At 42.1% G+C, this 17,415-nt stretch overlaps 1 protein-coding gene across 2 annotated transcripts in view; it reads right to left on the bottom strand.

Annotated features, from left to right (window-relative positions):
- Positions 1-1,183: 1,183 nt before the first annotated feature.
- LOC107274039 overlaps positions 1,184-17,415 on the bottom strand; it is a 24,239-nt gene continuing 8,007 nt past the window's right edge. The window contains exons 5-8 of one of the 2 annotated variants that reach the window (XM_015752768.2): positions 14,407-14,575; positions 14,152-14,306; positions 10,731-10,841; positions 1,184-4,343 (exon numbers count right to left, since the gene is read on the bottom strand). In XM_015752768.2, the coding sequence (XP_015608254.1) occupies positions 10,741-10,841; positions 14,152-14,306; positions 14,407-14,575 (425 nt within the window). In that variant the 3' untranslated portion in view covers positions 1,184-4,343; positions 10,731-10,740. Of the gene's footprint in view, positions 4,344-10,730; positions 10,842-11,795; positions 11,929-14,151; positions 14,307-14,406; positions 14,576-17,415 lie in introns of those variants that run through there. The other variant, XM_015752767.2, reaches the window with a different exon arrangement.

Here is a 17,415-nt window from a genome sequence, read left to right as displayed (position 1 = left end):
ATTAAAGCTTTATCTTCTACTCGTTAAGAACTTACCTGAAGTCAATGTGAATCTGAAATTTTAATCTATATACGTAGTAATTTGTATTAATAAAGAAAATTTGATATTTCAGAATTCCAAGGGTCTTCCATATCCACCATCTTCGAAGTAAATCGATTACATTTGACAAAGAACTATTTGACGTTCCTCTGGTAGTCACGTTCCATCGATTCCAATGGTAATTACTATATGGAAATTGTTCAAGGAATTAGTACCGTTCACAAGATTTTGCCAAGGTATTTTTACATTTATCGAATTTTTTGCAGGTGAGTGATCGTCAGTGGAAGACTTTAAGCATCCTTTAAAAAAATAATAAATTTATAAGGAATATTTGTCTGGTATTGTATGGAGGGGACTGTATCGTTATCGTCCTATCGTGGAAGGATGCAGCACATGTCACTGGAGGATAAGAAAACAAAGTGAATTTTCAAGTGAAAAAAAAAAAGAACATTTTTGGAGCTTCCCTCGGTCATTTATTTATTAACTGACAGTTGCGTTACATGTACAGTTTGAAATAGGTACCTTCATAATCCATGTCCATTGATCTTGTCACCCTCGATAAAAACTATGTGCACACTCCTTTTCGCGATAGCAAATCTGCAATAGCAACGCCATAAATGTACAATCAACGCAATGTTATTTTAATATGCTTTATACGTAAACAACGATACAATTTACATACATGGTACAATAGTTTTATATGACGTGTGTTTAGATCTTTGGCAGTATAGTGATATATCGTTACTACGTCGATACGTGCAGTTGCCTATCATTGATGAGCTACGTAATTATTAATTTTCTTTTTAACTCGATAATCTCATCGGCGAGATAATTAACGAGAAAATAAAACGTTCCAGCCGTTAGACGAGTTAAATGAATATTTGACAAAAGCCATTATCGCGTTGGAGAGAATTTACGAAAATGTCGAAAACTGAGCAAAAGCATATATTGAACGTAGTACGTACTGCCCCGTGGGAAACCCGTATGTCCTCCTATGTATTAACACATTCGAATATTCGGATATTCAAAACGTTATAGGGATGTTAATCGCATCGCAGCGGAAATCTATCAAATCCCAGTTCAGTAGGTTTGTCAAGGGAAGATTTTTTGTGCGATAGATTCAGAGGCATCAATTCGTTCGTTCGAATGACGTTATACGGGCTCGTGTATTTTTTTTCTTTTTTTTTTTTTAATAATTTTTTTTCGTTACAGTGCTATTCCAGGAATCTCGTGGTATTTAGGAGAATACGGGCACTGGGATGCCCGCGTCGCAGATACATTTATATTTGGGTAACGTATAATTTATTCTATTTATCGGTATTATCGGGCGATCCAATAGTCGAAACTAAGCACATTGATTATTCATTGATCAGGTGGAGACTTATTTAAGTCGATCGAATTTCTGGAATTATCGTGGACCCGGGGACAAACTGAGAGCGAGGATGCCTGTTTGGGATTGGACGCGGAAGCTGCTGGCCTGGTACATGGAAACGCTGAAAGGTGGTTACTAGCAGGTCGTCGCGACGCCTGGATGATAAATCATCCTGGCCAGTAAGTGTGTCGCGGGTAATCGATTCCGCGTGAGGACGGCAGTTCGCCTGGGAAAATCGGGAAAGGCCTTCGGGACACGCAAAGGGAATCGGGAAATACCGATCGTTCCTAATGTTCGTCGATCTCTTTTCTAGCCAGTTTCTGTGCGTCGGTTCGTCGTGCTGCGAATCCGCGACGCCCCACACTCTTCGAGACTCTACGCGACACGACGTCGATATACGTAACTGTGCCAGGAAAGCGAATTCCTACGGGAACAAGTTACTTCCTTTAGTTGGTTCGAACTTCTTTCTCTTTTTCGTATATTTCTTTTTTTTTTCGTTTCTCCCTTTGCGCCACTCTTTCGTCTCTCTACTTCCTTCGGCTTGCTCGCACCCTATTCGTCATCGATTATATACGTAACTTAGATCGCCTTACGAGGTACGTTTATGAGATAACAAGAAGAAACACGCCGTATTTACATATAAAAATATATCTTATCGTGATCGATCGTGTATCTATGTAATTAAAACTTTGCTTAACATACGCCTCCTTTTGATACGTTTTCACATATCACAATTTCGTGGTTTTCTTTTTTTTTCTTTTCTTTATTTATTTTTTCCCTTATTTTTATGCTTCGCTCTTTCCCATTACGTAGTGTTCTCTTTGCCAACCGGGAGATGGAGGGGGATGGGCTCCAGTTTCGAATAGTTTGACTTCTTTTCCTTTACTTTTCATTTATTAATGATAATGAGCAAATTGTAGTCGCGGGAGAATGACAAAAATTTATAGAAGGATTTTTTTTAGTCCTGTAATTAAGCTTAATACTCGAGCTTGAATGATCTTTCCTTAAGTATGATCCATATCGAATCTGTATATTTAGAAAATTTTTATCGACAGCATTCGATTTGGTTCGTAGTCAATTGATTTTTATTTTTGAAATTGCTCTTTTTCTCTGCTATCTAACATTTATGGCACTTATACATACACCTCTGTATGGACCGGTAACCATTCTCTAAAGTATTCTTAAAGTTTGGTCGACCTATACAATCTTGACGTATTCATTATATTACCTTTTAGTACTGCTTTATTAATTAAAAAAGACTAGAATTATTATCTGAATTTTGAATTGAAAAAAATAATCGGTCAATTCTTTCCTTAAACGGTCCGTTTTCTAATTTTTCATAAATAAACGGACACGTACGAGTCATTCGCAAAAGTGAATAAAAACGAACTTCCTCCCATAAACGTTAGATAATTTAATATCTGAAACTTGAAATATTTATCGATAAACAGTTGGCTATTGACAATAACGAACGTTTGACAATTTCCAGAAAAGGATGGCGACTTTCTTCGGCTCAACTTCCATCTTAAATAACATTCCTCCAAGGATCGAACGACAGAAGCCATAATTTATTGTGCATCAACGAACGTCGACCTTCAAAATTGCCAACAGGATGCGAAACTTGACGAATTCTTACTAAAGGTACAATTATGTAAACTCTTTACTAAATTGGCTCAACGATCAATAACGTTCGATTATCATTATCCAACGTGAACTTCCACCGGCATTCGTAAATTGTTCGATGAAATAGTCAATCAATGGAAAAAGTGTCTGAATCGACGAATGCTCCAGTTTCGTGGGATAAATTATTCCATTCATCCTCCCTTCATCTACTCAACTCCATTCTCTTACGTCACTCCGTTCACATTCACTATCTCCTTTCTCGTTTTCAGTGCACACACTTCATCCGGTTCCAAAGAGTCGACGTTATGTCCGAATTCCCACGAGGAGTCTACGTTGGTTTCCCATCTCGCCAGACGGACATGGTTTCCTCTCACGTTGGCAGCCATGCTTACCGCGCTCATGAATACCGACTTTAACTTCTTACAGTTCTCCTACATAGCGCAGCATCATATACATATATGATACTATACCGCAATCAAGGTATCCGGCAGTCTCATCCCTCAAGTGCCGTGGGAATCGTAACACACTTTGCTTTAACTCTTGGTCTTCCCTCCCACGGGAGAAGCATCGGCAAGTTCAAGTTTTCTTTGGAGGAGATACGAATCCAGATATACCTGTTAAATCTCACTTGGTCCATCGTGAACGGATAAAATGTCCTCTCGTACAGCGAAGCAGCCCCGTGGTCAATTATCGTAAGGAAACAAGGATCTTCAGGTTCGTGGAAATTTTCTCTTCCTCTATTTTCTTCACTACATTCTCTCGTACCTTTAGGCGAGAATGTTACGTTGGATGGAAGCTACTTCCGGAAGGTCTTACACGGCTTGGACGTATCGGCGACGCCCAGCGTCGGGGAGCCAACTACCGCCATTAAGGAAGGACAAGTTCTCGTCGATGCGCGACGCCTTGGCTGATACGAGTTTCACGTCTTTTCTATGACTCAAGCGGCGTCCCGTAAGAGTTCCTTGGGCTCTGTTCGAAGATCAGATCCATTCTAAACGAATTTCCCGGCACTTTCGAAACTCCCGATGTCAGTTTTTATCACGAGGGACAATCGACGATCTATAGTCGATGATTCGACAGCGAAGAAATGTCATACTCAACGGCGCTCTCTGTATCATAGTGAATTTAAAGAATTTCGCGCACGATTTTATTTCTAAATTCTGTCCTCACGACACCATCCGTGGTCCAGGGACTTTCATCTTGCGACGCTTTCGCAGGAGATGTAATCCGTCCGTGAGTCCATTCACGTTATTTTTTTTTGCACTCTCCGTCCTATTTCCAGCTTCTGTGGTCGTCGCCATAGAGTGATCTGCAACAAATTACAATTTTTGTTTTACTCTCTTATTATTTGTCCCGAGTGGAAGCAAATCTAGTTTTGCCGTACGTTGTAATAAGTGGGGTCAGGTAGGATCGTGTGACAGATTAAAAGGCGGTACGGTTTGGATTATGATATCGGATATTTCCCCTTCCTCCAATTACTATGTTTTAATATTTGATCAGTGTGTATTGGAAAATTGTGAAATAACGGTTCGAAGCCAGTATTACGGTTAACTGGTGCGCGTGTGGGTGTGCTATTGACATTCACCGGTTACCTATTATATTATATTGTAGTTCCCTCGATAATTTAATTTCAACGTTGCCCTGTCATCAGGCACGTGAAACCAAATTGGATTGCGTATCTGCAAGTGTCCACCGGTGCCTTTTATGCTTTTTTTTTATGTCCTTTGCTACGTCGACGAGAATCGTTCAATGAAATGAAAATAAATCCACGGCTAGTGGCGGAAAAATGGGGAAATGCGGCGGGACGTGGTATAATAGATATTTAAATTCTGCGGTTGCCAAAATGCAGCTCACTACTGCAGTGTCATCGGGTATCGACGTTATTTTATCCAACCTGTCGGAAATGAAAGAGAGGCTATTGGACCCAGCAGAGTACACTGTTCTCACGCCGCAACTCCTGCTTCTACCTTGCCTGTAAAAACCAATAAAACTACGCTTTCGGTTTGCGCGGTTATTCTGTTATCTTCTCTCTCTCTCTTTTCTTTCATTTTGATTTCACAACGTACATCGTTTATTTATTGCAAACAAATACGAAAAGGGATTCTTCATCTTTTTTTCGGAATACCGGTACATTTTCTCAAAGAAGTTATTATAAGTATTGGGCCTTTATTGCTCCTTTATGCCGCTTGACATACCTAGTTCAAAGGGCGTTAGTTTTCTTTCAAAGGTTTTCATCTTTTTTTATTTATTTTTTTTTTCTAGATTTCCTGATTGCTCTCCAGAGAAGAAACATATACGGATCAATAATATTTGGAGTACTCAAAGTGGATATATAAGACTTGCATGCATACATACAACACATTTTATTGGAGATGGAAGAAGACTCTACTTCTCTTAGTGGCGAAATGTCAAAATGGACTCCGCAGTATGAAATTTAAATATTTATACAGGTAAAATAAGATACACCCTATTTACATAAAATTATCTAAATAGAGTGCTAATTAGGGACGGGATCAATATCATTTGTTCAGAGCTAAATAATTTTGATTAATATTAATGTCGTTAAACCAAGAGATACGGGTGGTTGTTAACAGAGGGATTAATGAATATTTCAATCACGACCTTTGTACATTCAATTAATATACGCACACGTGTTTCTGAATACATTATTTAGAAAGTATGTCTTTGCTCTGTAATTTATCAGTGATACGAAAAGCATCTCTTTAGGCATTAATGAAACTTTAAATAATTATGTCCGTCTGCTGATTTTACTTAAGACTTTTTCCCATCAAAGTCGTGTTGCCTCCTCGTAATCTCCATTGTGCTTGACCTTTCTTTATTGTCTTTAAGAGACGAAGGAGATCCAGGCCTTTTCGTCCTCATGAAACTCACTTTTCCTTATCTTTATCTGTTTGTTGTACAGTCCCATAGTGACGGCATTCTTACACTCATTGTTCTTCTCAAAACAGACTCGTTCAAGAATGGTCATGGCGAAGCTGTCTACGCCAGTTCAAATTAACCTGGTCTCTTTGAAAAATGGTGGCAAACAAGAAGCAGAGAGGAAGAAAGAAAAATGCGAGAAGTCACCGGTAGCACCAAGCAAAAGGATTCTCATAGAAAAATTGACAACATCATGGAAATCCTCCATATTTCTCATGCGATTGGATGGCTTTCATCTCGTAGCGTGAATTCGATTAAAAGATGACTATCGAGTATATCTATATGAGCGCGTGATACAATTGAATATTCCATTTATTGTTGGCGCGTCGAGGTGATTGAAAAAAAAAAGTAAAAAAAAACAAAAAACCAGTAGCTCCAAACGTAGAATATAATAGTAGTTGCGATGCGATTTTTTTTATCGCGTTACGTGTTGCGAGTTTACGCAGGAAGCAGCCGGTGTCCGTTAGAAAAGTGAAAGATGAGAAAGTTTTGGGTCGAGTACGGCGGAGAGAGAATGGGTATGGAAAATTTCACGAGTCTGCAACTTGAATGTAGTATGGCCCTCCTGTTATTTTCGTTATTCCCACGTCATTGACAGCGTGACGAGCGTACTGATTACCTCGTTCTCTCTGTGTACACGCTGCATGTATACGAGCGAGAGGATATGGGTTTTTTCTCTTTTCTTTTTCCGGCCTGTCACGTACAGTATGGTACGAAATAAAAAATACTGACGAATGCCCGTCAGGAACAAATGCTGCCGAGTCCGCCCTTGACACTCGTCCACCATTTTAATTCGAGCAAGTCAAGCGGGTTACATGATCTGCATAGAAAGTTCGTGTCACGTCAGTCAGCTTGAATATTATTCGGTCGGTAGGTCGCGAGGATTGGTCCTGTAGGTTAGGCTAATTCGAACGTTAAACGTTAGACGGGCAGGACTTGGTCAATTAGTTTTTCCACAAACAGACGTCGCGACGCCAGCCGTCGTAGTAGTCGTGACGTCGTAGAAGAGCGCGGTAAAATTAGGCGAATTAAATGAGTTGCCAGTGCGAGAGACTGTATCTTTGCTGATGTAATCTTGCCAGGAGCCTTGACGGTTAAGTCTGCTTATTAGATTCTTAATTCGACGGAGGACCTTGAATTCATGGTGTTTTTTGTGAAAATTAAAAAAAAAGGAAAGGCCTTGCGCGCGGCTTAATTTTTGAAATTATTTTCACTGAATGTTAATTGACAAAAGTTTAAACCTCTTTTGCCGCAGTAACGTTTAATAAATTTCGGATTTCGTGGCGGAGCGCTTTCTGGACCGGATCCAAGTATGCGAATTGTGCGTCAGTCGGCTCACAATGTCCTTCCGCCATAACCGTGTTAACCCGTTGCAATTTCTTTGTCGTTTCGCGACATAAATTCGGTGCGCCCAAGTAGATAAGTTTGTGCTCGTCGTCTTTTGTCCGTCGTAATAAATTGGCAACGGTGCCGAGCAGGCAGTTTGCAAAACGACGAATCGCTATACTTTTCCAGAGTGTTCTTCGGTAGGACGGGTGGAGGAGGAGGCGGCGAAGGGGTGGAGATCCTGAAAGAAACAAGGATAGGGAATGGTTTTTGCAAGAGAGAGAAACAGATAAATTTTCTACCCCGTCGTCTGCCCTGTATTTTCTCCCCAGCCGACTCCGTTATTTTGCGAAAGCTAACAATTATCAATCACCCACATTAGCATACGCCCAAAAAGATCGAGCTTACATCCCGTGGGTAACCTGCCTTCAACAACGTATAAATGACGTTTACAGCGAAGGACGTCTGCGAAACGTTATGTACTGACATGCTCATGACGTGCCAGTGAACATCAAAGGAAATACCCGGTAACCGTTTTAGGTAGCTATTTTAAAGGGGACGCGAGAAACGTGTACTTTAAAGTAATTCCTTCTCTTTAACTTGTTTCAGAAATTCGTGTACCCGAGATTTCAAGATTTTCCACTAATACTCTTTGTGCCTGGAAAATGGGTATTTCGTGAAAGGAATATTACGGCGGCTCAGGAACGCTTTGCTCATTTGCCAGTTTGGCCCGTGCTGCTCAAAGCCAGCCAATCCGATCGATGCTGTAGTAGGAGCGCTTTAATCACCCATCACAGGGAATCAGCCTACAGTCCATTCACTGTTTGGGGTAATAGCAATTGCAGGCTAACGGCCTGAGTGAGTTTCGGCCTCCTGCAGGATGTCGATATCGATTAGTACCGCTAAGGACATATGAAACGAATGCGTCAAAGAATCTTTATGAATTTATTTTCAGAGCCCAGACACTCGGCCAGTTCGTACGTTATGGAAGAGGATTGAGAAAGAGTGGATCTTTTTGGAGAGACTCTCCGTTCCACCTGTGGCGTATGGATATTGTTACGTGATGCCGGATGATAATGTGGCTCTGGCAGAGTTTCGCGATAGCGATGCCAGCAATTTCACCGGTGACGCACATCCCCCGGAACGGCGTCTCGACATGGTTGGCATTTCTTGTCTCTTTATTTTCTGCAGTAGTCACTCACTTAGAGAGAACATAAAATACCAAGAAGACGTGCCTCCCGTATCCGCTGGCAAAATCGAGATATCCGTCACTTTAATAAAAATTTGGTAATCTCATACTTATACGTCCTAATTGAAAATTGAGACAAAATTCGAGATTGTTTCATTTTGCATCTTTAATTTTCTTTCTCCTTCTCTCTTGCAGTTATGCCCTCTTCGCGCAGTTGGATATGAGCAATGGACGGATGTGACGTCATAGGGCTCACACAGTGATCTATGGCTACTGATAATGAAAGCATTCGCGAGATACGCTTACTGGCGCTGGCGCAACTATAACTTCCGTGAGGTGTACGTCATGTGTTATAAACGTGGAATTATCTTCACAATGGGGGATTGCTCTCGTCGAGATAAAACCTTGAATTATTAATATCAGGTGATTCACGTTATTTCGACGCGATTCATGGCCAGTGATAAGATCACGGATTAACCACTCTCACTAGCCGATCTATCGAATTTTAGTAATGCGATGACTTCATTGCTTCGTCCTTTTACTTGCCTCTCGATACGTACCCAACTTTGGGTATTTCGGCTCCTGACAAATAGACGTAGATACATGCGAAAACTATGTGTGGTTACAGCACACGTGCTCTGTGTCCAATTTAGGTTTTGCGGAAAATTTGCTCATGGACGCGGCTAGATGTATGGATGACTGATGGATCGAACCATTAGATTTTCGACTGGAATCAAGCGGCGGAAGGAGGTTTTTGTATTTTAATTATTGCCACTATGTCGAGTAACAATTATTTGGCTATAATTAATTAATATATTAATTTAACCTCCTTGACAGATAAAATGCCGTACCATGGATGTTTTGGAACGGAGAGCTTACAAGCTTTTGGAATTGATCTTCAGTTTTGGCTAACGGACGAGGGATCTTTAATGGACTATTGCGTTATCGTTAACCGAGTATGATCTTAATACTTTGAGTAATTTTTTATCGCTCTTAACCTCTGGTAATATGGACCGCCATTATTGTTACCGTTATAAGCAGTCCTGCGGCTGACCCTATTAAGACTTAACCACTGTGCAATCGCATGGTTTACTTTATCTCGCTTAATGTATCATGGCTTATTATTTTTTTTTTTTAATTGTAATAACTACGTATTGCGGTCTGATAAGAATTAACTACTGGTTTTTACATATAGCGATCGTGTATATGATTATTATCATTAAAAGGTTATCATCGTCGAATATTTCAAAGCTCAAATGTCATAAGTAACGTACTATATAAACAAAAATGAATATTTTTTATTGAAATGCGTATTTTTCGAGAAAAAAAAAAAGAAATAAGGAGTGCAATATTTTCGTGCTGCTCGAGGCATAACGAATTCTCGCAATTAACTGCAGGAATTTTCATTTTTCATAACTTTCATATTTAACCGTTAAAAAATTGCTTCTCCGCATTCGCATTGAAGTCATTATAGAAAAAAAGTCGTTTGACATCGCAAAAATATGTACTTTTCATATTCTTCAGTCTTCGTATTCACGGTTTTACTCAACATTACTGCAATGCCGCGTGCTCGTGTCGCCAGAGCAAATAAGGATAACGACATCACTTGACTATTTATTATTACTGCTTTAATTACGCGCCACGAAGTCTCGTTATTAAATAACACAAGTGTAGATATACAGTTTAGTAGTTAACCATAGTTTTCTATAAATCTCGGATCAATTTTATCGAGGATCAGTTCCGCAGCAATCTAATCTTAAGCCTAATCTGTCGTTCGATTTCGTCGTGCCCACCGAGGGGACGTGATGGCGAGAGAGAGAGAGAGAGAGAGAGAGAGAGAGAGAGAGAGAGAGAGGATGGTAGAGGGACAAAGTTTTTTTTTCCCACGGTGTTCACCTCAACCCGACAACTTCTCGTACTCTACTTGTATAAGTCATGGGGGAGGCTTTCGAGCGCTCATCTGAAAACTCATCTGAAACTCGGATTAAAGGGATAGATAAAAAGAGGGCAAGGAAAAAGAGGAACTAGACGTCTAGAAGGGCAGTAATCGGTGGACCGATTCCTCGCGCGCTCATCGCCCAGGTCGGACAACTTAATTTATTGAGCAAAATGGTCCAGGGTCGAGGAGAATACCGCCAAAGGATAGTAACGGCAAATAGGTATTACCTATGCCATATAAATTTTATTTGCTTAACCCATCGTTTACGTAACGCAGGATAATTATTTGTGTTGCAGGCTTACCTTAAAACTGTCATCTGCAAAAGACGTAGCTCATGGTCAAGTGAATGAGCCACAGATTGAGAACGGCCCGAGACACGCCACTTCCGTCATGCACGGCTGCAGGTAACTCTCCTGTAATTCAAAAGATCATGGCTGTCACTAGGGATTCTTATTTCGTATCCTCGAGTTAGCTCGTTATAAGATCATTAAAGATTTCATGTAATTTACTTCGCTGATGTTTGGCTTATTTATTGGATCGACGGTGTGTAATTATAAATTATGATTATTGTTGTTTGGAGTGCGCTTATACCTTGCGTCCTTCTGTTTCAGGGTTCTCTTCACTTATTGCTTATTACCACGGCTGCAAGAGGATGGCTCCGAGTGAGTGTTATGTCGTGAACAGGCAGGATGATATAATTCAAGTGCCTCCATCCTGCCCCGCCGAGATCACTTCAATTTATGCTTCCCGGTGAATGGATCGGTACGTTTGGCTTTTGTGAAATTAACCTGCCCTTATTAATAAGCCTCGACTCTATTTCCTTGAGGGGGCGCCGTCGTCTAATTCCAACGCATTTATGACGTAGCAGACTCCCCCAAGTCTTAATGGGTTCGTGCACATGCGGCCATTGTGTACACGAGGCAGTGGTACGCGTGAATTTCATCTTGGGGAAACGGCATACTGAGTAAATTAATCATCTTCGGGATAATATTCCTACGTGTTTACTCTATACGTCGAGGATCGAATATATAATGGTAAATATTAATTCTTATCAGTTATCAGTGATAAGTCATCACATTGGTCAACGTAATGTTGGTTTCTCTCTCTCTCTCTTGTTTTCTTTGTTTTTTTCAGGAACAGTAAATTATTTCAAGTTATTGGACTGTGTCCTATCGGCCTCGGCGTCTATTCCGGTCAGTAATGATTCCTGGCGATGATCGCTTGGGCAGTCTCACTTATTTGAAGGAGGTAGTTCTTCGTATAAGAACGGTGGCTTTGGCTGGAATCCAGGATCGATGTGGAATTTGTCAATTCTCCCTTCTGGGTTTTCCAGGATATAGCCCCTTCGAAGCCCACACTCGCTGAGACTAAGATCCTTACAGCCAGCGGCTCACGGGAGTCCGTTTATTTTTCTGAAAAATCTCGGATTCGTGAAATCTCCGTTACTCGTCTTAATCCCGGCATCCTTTTCTCTGTCTTGCTTCCCACGCACAGTCAAACCTAAAGGAAAAGATTTTATTCGTGAAAATATTGGAATACCGGAATTCACTTAGAGAAGCGAATGCGGTGGGTTTCGTTTTTCACGACGCGTTCAAAGTTTTTCCAATGTTTTTACGAATATGAATTTTTTTTCTCTTTGAAGGACGTACTCGTTTCCATTGAGTGTAGATATTTTACGAGATTCTGGGAATTTCGATGTTCTTCAGGTAGACGTAATTTTGGGGGTCGTCGGTTTCATTGGGGAGGAAGCTTTATGAAAAATTCCAGGAAAGTCTTATGGCGCTGACAATAATCTTCAGGAGGGTGACGAGCTTACGTAACGAGCATTCACGTTGTTTAAAGTTCCTCGAAGTTTTCAGACTTTTGCGCCTAGGTACTTGAAACGAAAGTTTCATTTTAGGGTGTAGCTTAAACTTTTGCTAACCATTCATTTGCGTCTTGCTATTGGTTAATTATAAATTTATGTCACTCCGAAGAGTCAACTCTTTGTGGAATCATAGAATTTTTATTACCTGGATATACCATTTATAAAAGTTATATCAAGCTTTTAATGATTACATGATTTCAAAATATATTGGAGAAAGAAAGAAGCGTTTCATGCTAATTACTTTCATGTATGATTATCATTCGCGACAAGACGTCACATCCTCTCGATTAACATGTAAGAAGTTTACCGGTAGCTTAAGGAGAGTTTCCAAGACGAAGCAGCGCTGAAGGAAGATCACAATAAGGCGGACACGGTGCCGTTAAACTTTCGAGAATGGTTTAAGGTCTATCACTCGGCACCGTTTAGACTACTTCCGGAAGCAGGAGAAGCATCCAGGGAAGAGAAATGTCTCTGCGGTGTATAAACTTCCTGAGAAAATGGCAGGGTGGTGACGTAATCCAGCTATTTTTCTTTTTTCAGTCGGTTAGGGGTGATGCTGAAAGAAGGTAGAAGCGTCCAGGACGAGGACCAGGACCAGGGATGAGATTGGAAAGGATCGATTAAAATACCAGGACGTTCTCTGGTTTCCGCTGATCAAGCTCAGCCATGCGATGTTTGGGTCATTACTGGAGGAGAGGCCGAATTTCCGAATTAGCCATCCTTGGGCCAATTACGCAGCCGTGGCTATTGGTCCGGATGAAACATCGCCTTAATGGAAACACTCCATCGCATATGGTGGCCAATGCCCTTAAAGGTATCAATAGCTACTGTACCAAATACTCTGTACCGCATAGTTACCTATGGATTTATTACAGATACAGTGTAAACACCCGGAGTTCCTGAAGCAACGGGGGACCCGCACCATCTTCTCGAGTTCAACTAGCTACATGGAGACATTAACGGGCGACGTACAGCGACGGTCAGGTCGTGACGATGGCGGAGTTTGCAAATGAGCGAAAAAAGTCCGAGGGTGATAACGTCTTGTCCTCGTTCTCCTTTATTCGCCGACTTTCAGCTTGGCCATTTAATTTCCATGCGACGTTACGGTATTACGCTGTTACGCGCTTACGGCGTCGCGGTGCCGCGCCTCTACATTAACCGGCGGACGTTTTAAAGGGCGGCGCATAGGTACGCGCAGGTTAGTTCCCACCGTCATCAGCGTCCTGGCACGTTGTATCAGGACCTGGAGCAGCCCTGCCGAGACGGCATCTAATTTACGTTATCGTCCTTTAGCTCGCATCTCACCGAGGACAACAAAGAGTCTGCCGTTCTCATTTATCTCTGTGGTCTGATGCCCGTGCCAACCACTGCCAAGATGCTCTTCCGGGTATCGTTTCATCTTCTCCGGAGCACATCAGGCTAAGAACCACTTACGTTGCTGATGAGAATGGACTTTGATTTCTCGTAGGATCTCGGGAAAATGAGATTGTCCTAATGAACACACGCTGCGTAGGGGAGAGTGGCGAGTCTGGTGGAATCGGAATGTTAGTATAATTTTTCGAGGGGAATACATCAGCCTGGACCCTGAACCCAGAGTAATAATTAATCTTGGCTTCTCTTGGGCAGTAATGGAAATACCGGGGAAACGTAACGCGCGCACATATGATAATGTGAATAGGGAATTGGTTAATGCTCCAACACCAAATGCTGTTTCGTAAACACTGAAAACTTTAACAATTATTTAACCCTTTAGTTCAGGGAGTTGTCAGCGGTCCTAGAACGCGCTGTTCTTATAGGGCAGCATAAAGTCTGGTCAGGTGATTGCGAATAATTTAGAAAATATTCTTAAAGTCTACCGTTAAGAACGTGTATGGCTATGGTTGTTTTAGCTCGTCCTGGAACAACGCAACTGTAATTCCCAGCGTGTCTGGGTGTTGCCTTCTCGACGACCAGAGTGCTAACAACCGCCTGGACCTCCATCCCCGTGGACGCGTACGTCGTTCTGTTTTCACTGGAAGCATAAATTGCATTTGTTTTTTCGTAAAAGATTAATACGAAAAGTCAAGTTAGTCAATTACTTTTATTATATGAATTTTATACAATTTTCTCACCTAACGTCCTCTGTCAGGGTCTCATCTCCTCTGGTCCAGACCACAGATTCGTTTTGACTCTCTATCACATCCCGAGCTTCGCACTTGAGTTTAAGTGCACTTCCAGCTTTCAAGTGTCTCTCACCAGCAATGATTCTTCCAGCTTCATCGAGAATCGTCAGAATTGGAGCTGCAACACGGACGTCATGTCACAGAGTCATCTGAAGTTGAGTTTCCGGATTACAAGTTCAAAGTCATCAAGTTTCAGACTCAACTTTTCAATCGGATGAAACGTGACCAACTTCAAGTAACGTTTGTCATTCGGATCTCGTGTGACCAGTCGGATTTCCAATTCACGATAAATTTCGGCTAACCAATGGGACCACGAACACCCCCACACTCTCTGGCATTTCGGAAACTAACTAACCGGTTAGTCCAAGTCAACCTATCCTAGAGCGTCAGGTTAGTAGAAGGTTCCTTTGAGTAAAATGACTACGTCACAGTACAGAAACACGATCGGCTAGTCGCATAAGAATTTCCATCTCTGACTTTGCAGGTGCAAATCAAAAAGGAAAAAGGAGCCCAGTGCACACCGACGAAATGTCGACAAAAAAATCTGCAGTGGGGCATGAAAATATTGTCGTTTGGTAATCCGATATATAAATGAAGTAGAAGATGGGCCGCCCTTGGTAGAAGGAGAGCGAAAGATAAGAATCCGGAATTACATTATTTTTCTTTCTTCTGTTCACACCAGGAGCAGAGAGTGGATCCTCTGGTTCTTTCACGTAGAAAGACGGCGCTATTAGGATTCAGTGCAACGTCCTAGCTGCAATTCTCAAGTCGACCGCTATGCAAATTCGATGGCGCTCTCCTCATTCGTGCTCTCGTCTTTCCATCCAGTATCCAGCATCCCGACAGTCTGCAGACTCGATAGCAAATTCAAAATGTCCCGAGTCTCTCTCTCTCTCTCTCTCTCTCTCGGTATGTTGACTCAAGCGATAACCATTCCCCGCGCATCCACGGGTTTCTCTCTCGCTGCCGTATCAGGATGAGAGATACGCGTCCAGAGTGGAGACTCATCTCTGATCTCGTATAATTCGGCTATTTCGAACATTTTAGGATTTGCTCTCGCGTAAAACCGATAAAACATTACAGGCCGCGCGAGACGTGGAAGATGTGTGAGATGTTTAATAAAGGAGGGATGCTGCCACGACATCCTTGTCTATCCAGGAGGCAGGGATCGATCTCGGATTTCAAATTTCCTGAGTGAGTTTCAAAGAGTCCGCGTGAACGGAATTCAAATGTTTAAAATTTCCCGCCAGCAGAGGGCACGAGTTGACCAATGTCTGGCCTCCGTCGTGATTTACGAGCCTTCGAGGGAGACGAAGGATGCTCCTCGGAGTGGTATGCTCCTTCAATACGTAGCTGCTGACGTAACAAGAACCCTTGGGGAATTCATCTCGTCGAACCTGCTCCGTGCCACTCTTGTATCTGTGTCCTGATATCAGCTGCTTTTTTGGACGTCGACGCGTTCAAGACTCGAGGATTAAGTGAAACTGTCGGAAACGAAGGTGCGACATGCCACTGGGAGGTCACGGATAAGCATGGGCTGTCTTGGGTATAATAAGATACACAGATGGATCACCTAAGTGGACGGGACAGGCAATTCATCACTAGGAATACTCCTTGAAACTCTCTTTGATCGATTACATCCATCGTGCATGCTTGGAGACGATTTCTAATTGGAAAATTTCTGTTTCAGCCTTCCCGATGTCTCATTGTGACCACGGAGGAGGATCTAGGAGATCTACAAGATCCAAATGATCAGTATTCTGGTACGAGCTAAGGATCACTTGTGTTGACTGCAACGAGAGAGAGAGAGAGAGAGAGAGAGAGCCAGGATCGGATGAGGAAATAGCAAAGGAGAAACACAGTAATCGATGCTTATTGAATATCGATGAAACCAAAGGCGAATGATAATTTTTCACCCTTTGCTACGTATTCGTGATCCCTGTGGGAAGATTGCCTTTTTTTTAAACTCCTCAAGAGAGGGAATAGTTGGATGAAAGGAGAGGGACGAGTGTATTCCCTTGGGAGTGAGGGAGAGGTAGGGACTGGAAGGGAGAAAAGTAGGTATCATTTAAATTGGATTGCGTGTACCTACTTGGGATGATCCTCGTGTACTCGAGAAAATTTATTTTACTTCGCTCGATTCGTTTTTCCCGTCGACCTGACGTTTTCATATTCCGGCGAACGTAGACATCGAATTCGATATCGATACTCTAGACAATTGGATTAACGAGAACACTTTCGATGACGGCGGAAAAGGATAACAAATTTTCTCAATAACATACGTGGCCTAACTCTATACTACTTCACGTTAAAAATTGTCGTCCTTTTAGAATCAAGCCACATGGATTTTTCGGCTCTTATCTAACGGTACCCAGTTCAAGATTAAAATGAGGCTACGTTGTAGTATCGACCATGATAGATTTCTCTCTAGTCAGATGACGTTTTATCAATGTTTCTACGCGACCTTTGCCCTCCGAGTTGAACTTTCAATAAATATTCAGACTGACGCGATCCTGGTTGGCTCATCCAACATTTTCCGGCTAGTACCGTGTATTTTCCAGCCTCGTTTCTGACAGTACTTTCTTATCTGTGAGCCTAGAGGGGGGGCTAAGCACCGTATAAAACCACCCTGACTTTTCGAGCCCTCCGAGACTCTCTCTCTCTCTCTCTCTCCTACAGTCCCTTTGGCTCCTCCATCATACTCGATCTCTTCTTATTCTCTCTCTATCTCTCTCTGAGTTCTCTTGACCTTCCTTCACATCCTTCCTCTTCTTTCTCTTCTGCTCCCCTTTTGATCCTTCAGCATCCCTTACATCCTCCGAGCCCACCCTCTATCCTGCTCGCATGCCCCAATTTCTTTCTCACTCTCCTGTATTCATCCAACCTTCCGTGAAATTCTCTTGGTCCCTTTCCCGCGACGCCTGCGCCCTTGCCACGGAATCTCATCCCCCCCCCCCC

Source organism: Cephus cinctus, unplaced genomic scaffold (assembly GCF_000341935.2).
Source record: "Cephus cinctus unplaced genomic scaffold, Ccin1 Ccin1_scaffold2045, whole genome shotgun sequence".
NCBI classification, from domain to species: domain Eukaryota; kingdom Metazoa; phylum Arthropoda; class Insecta; order Hymenoptera; family Cephidae; genus Cephus; species Cephus cinctus.
This window is presented reverse-complemented; position numbering and strand designations above follow the sequence as displayed.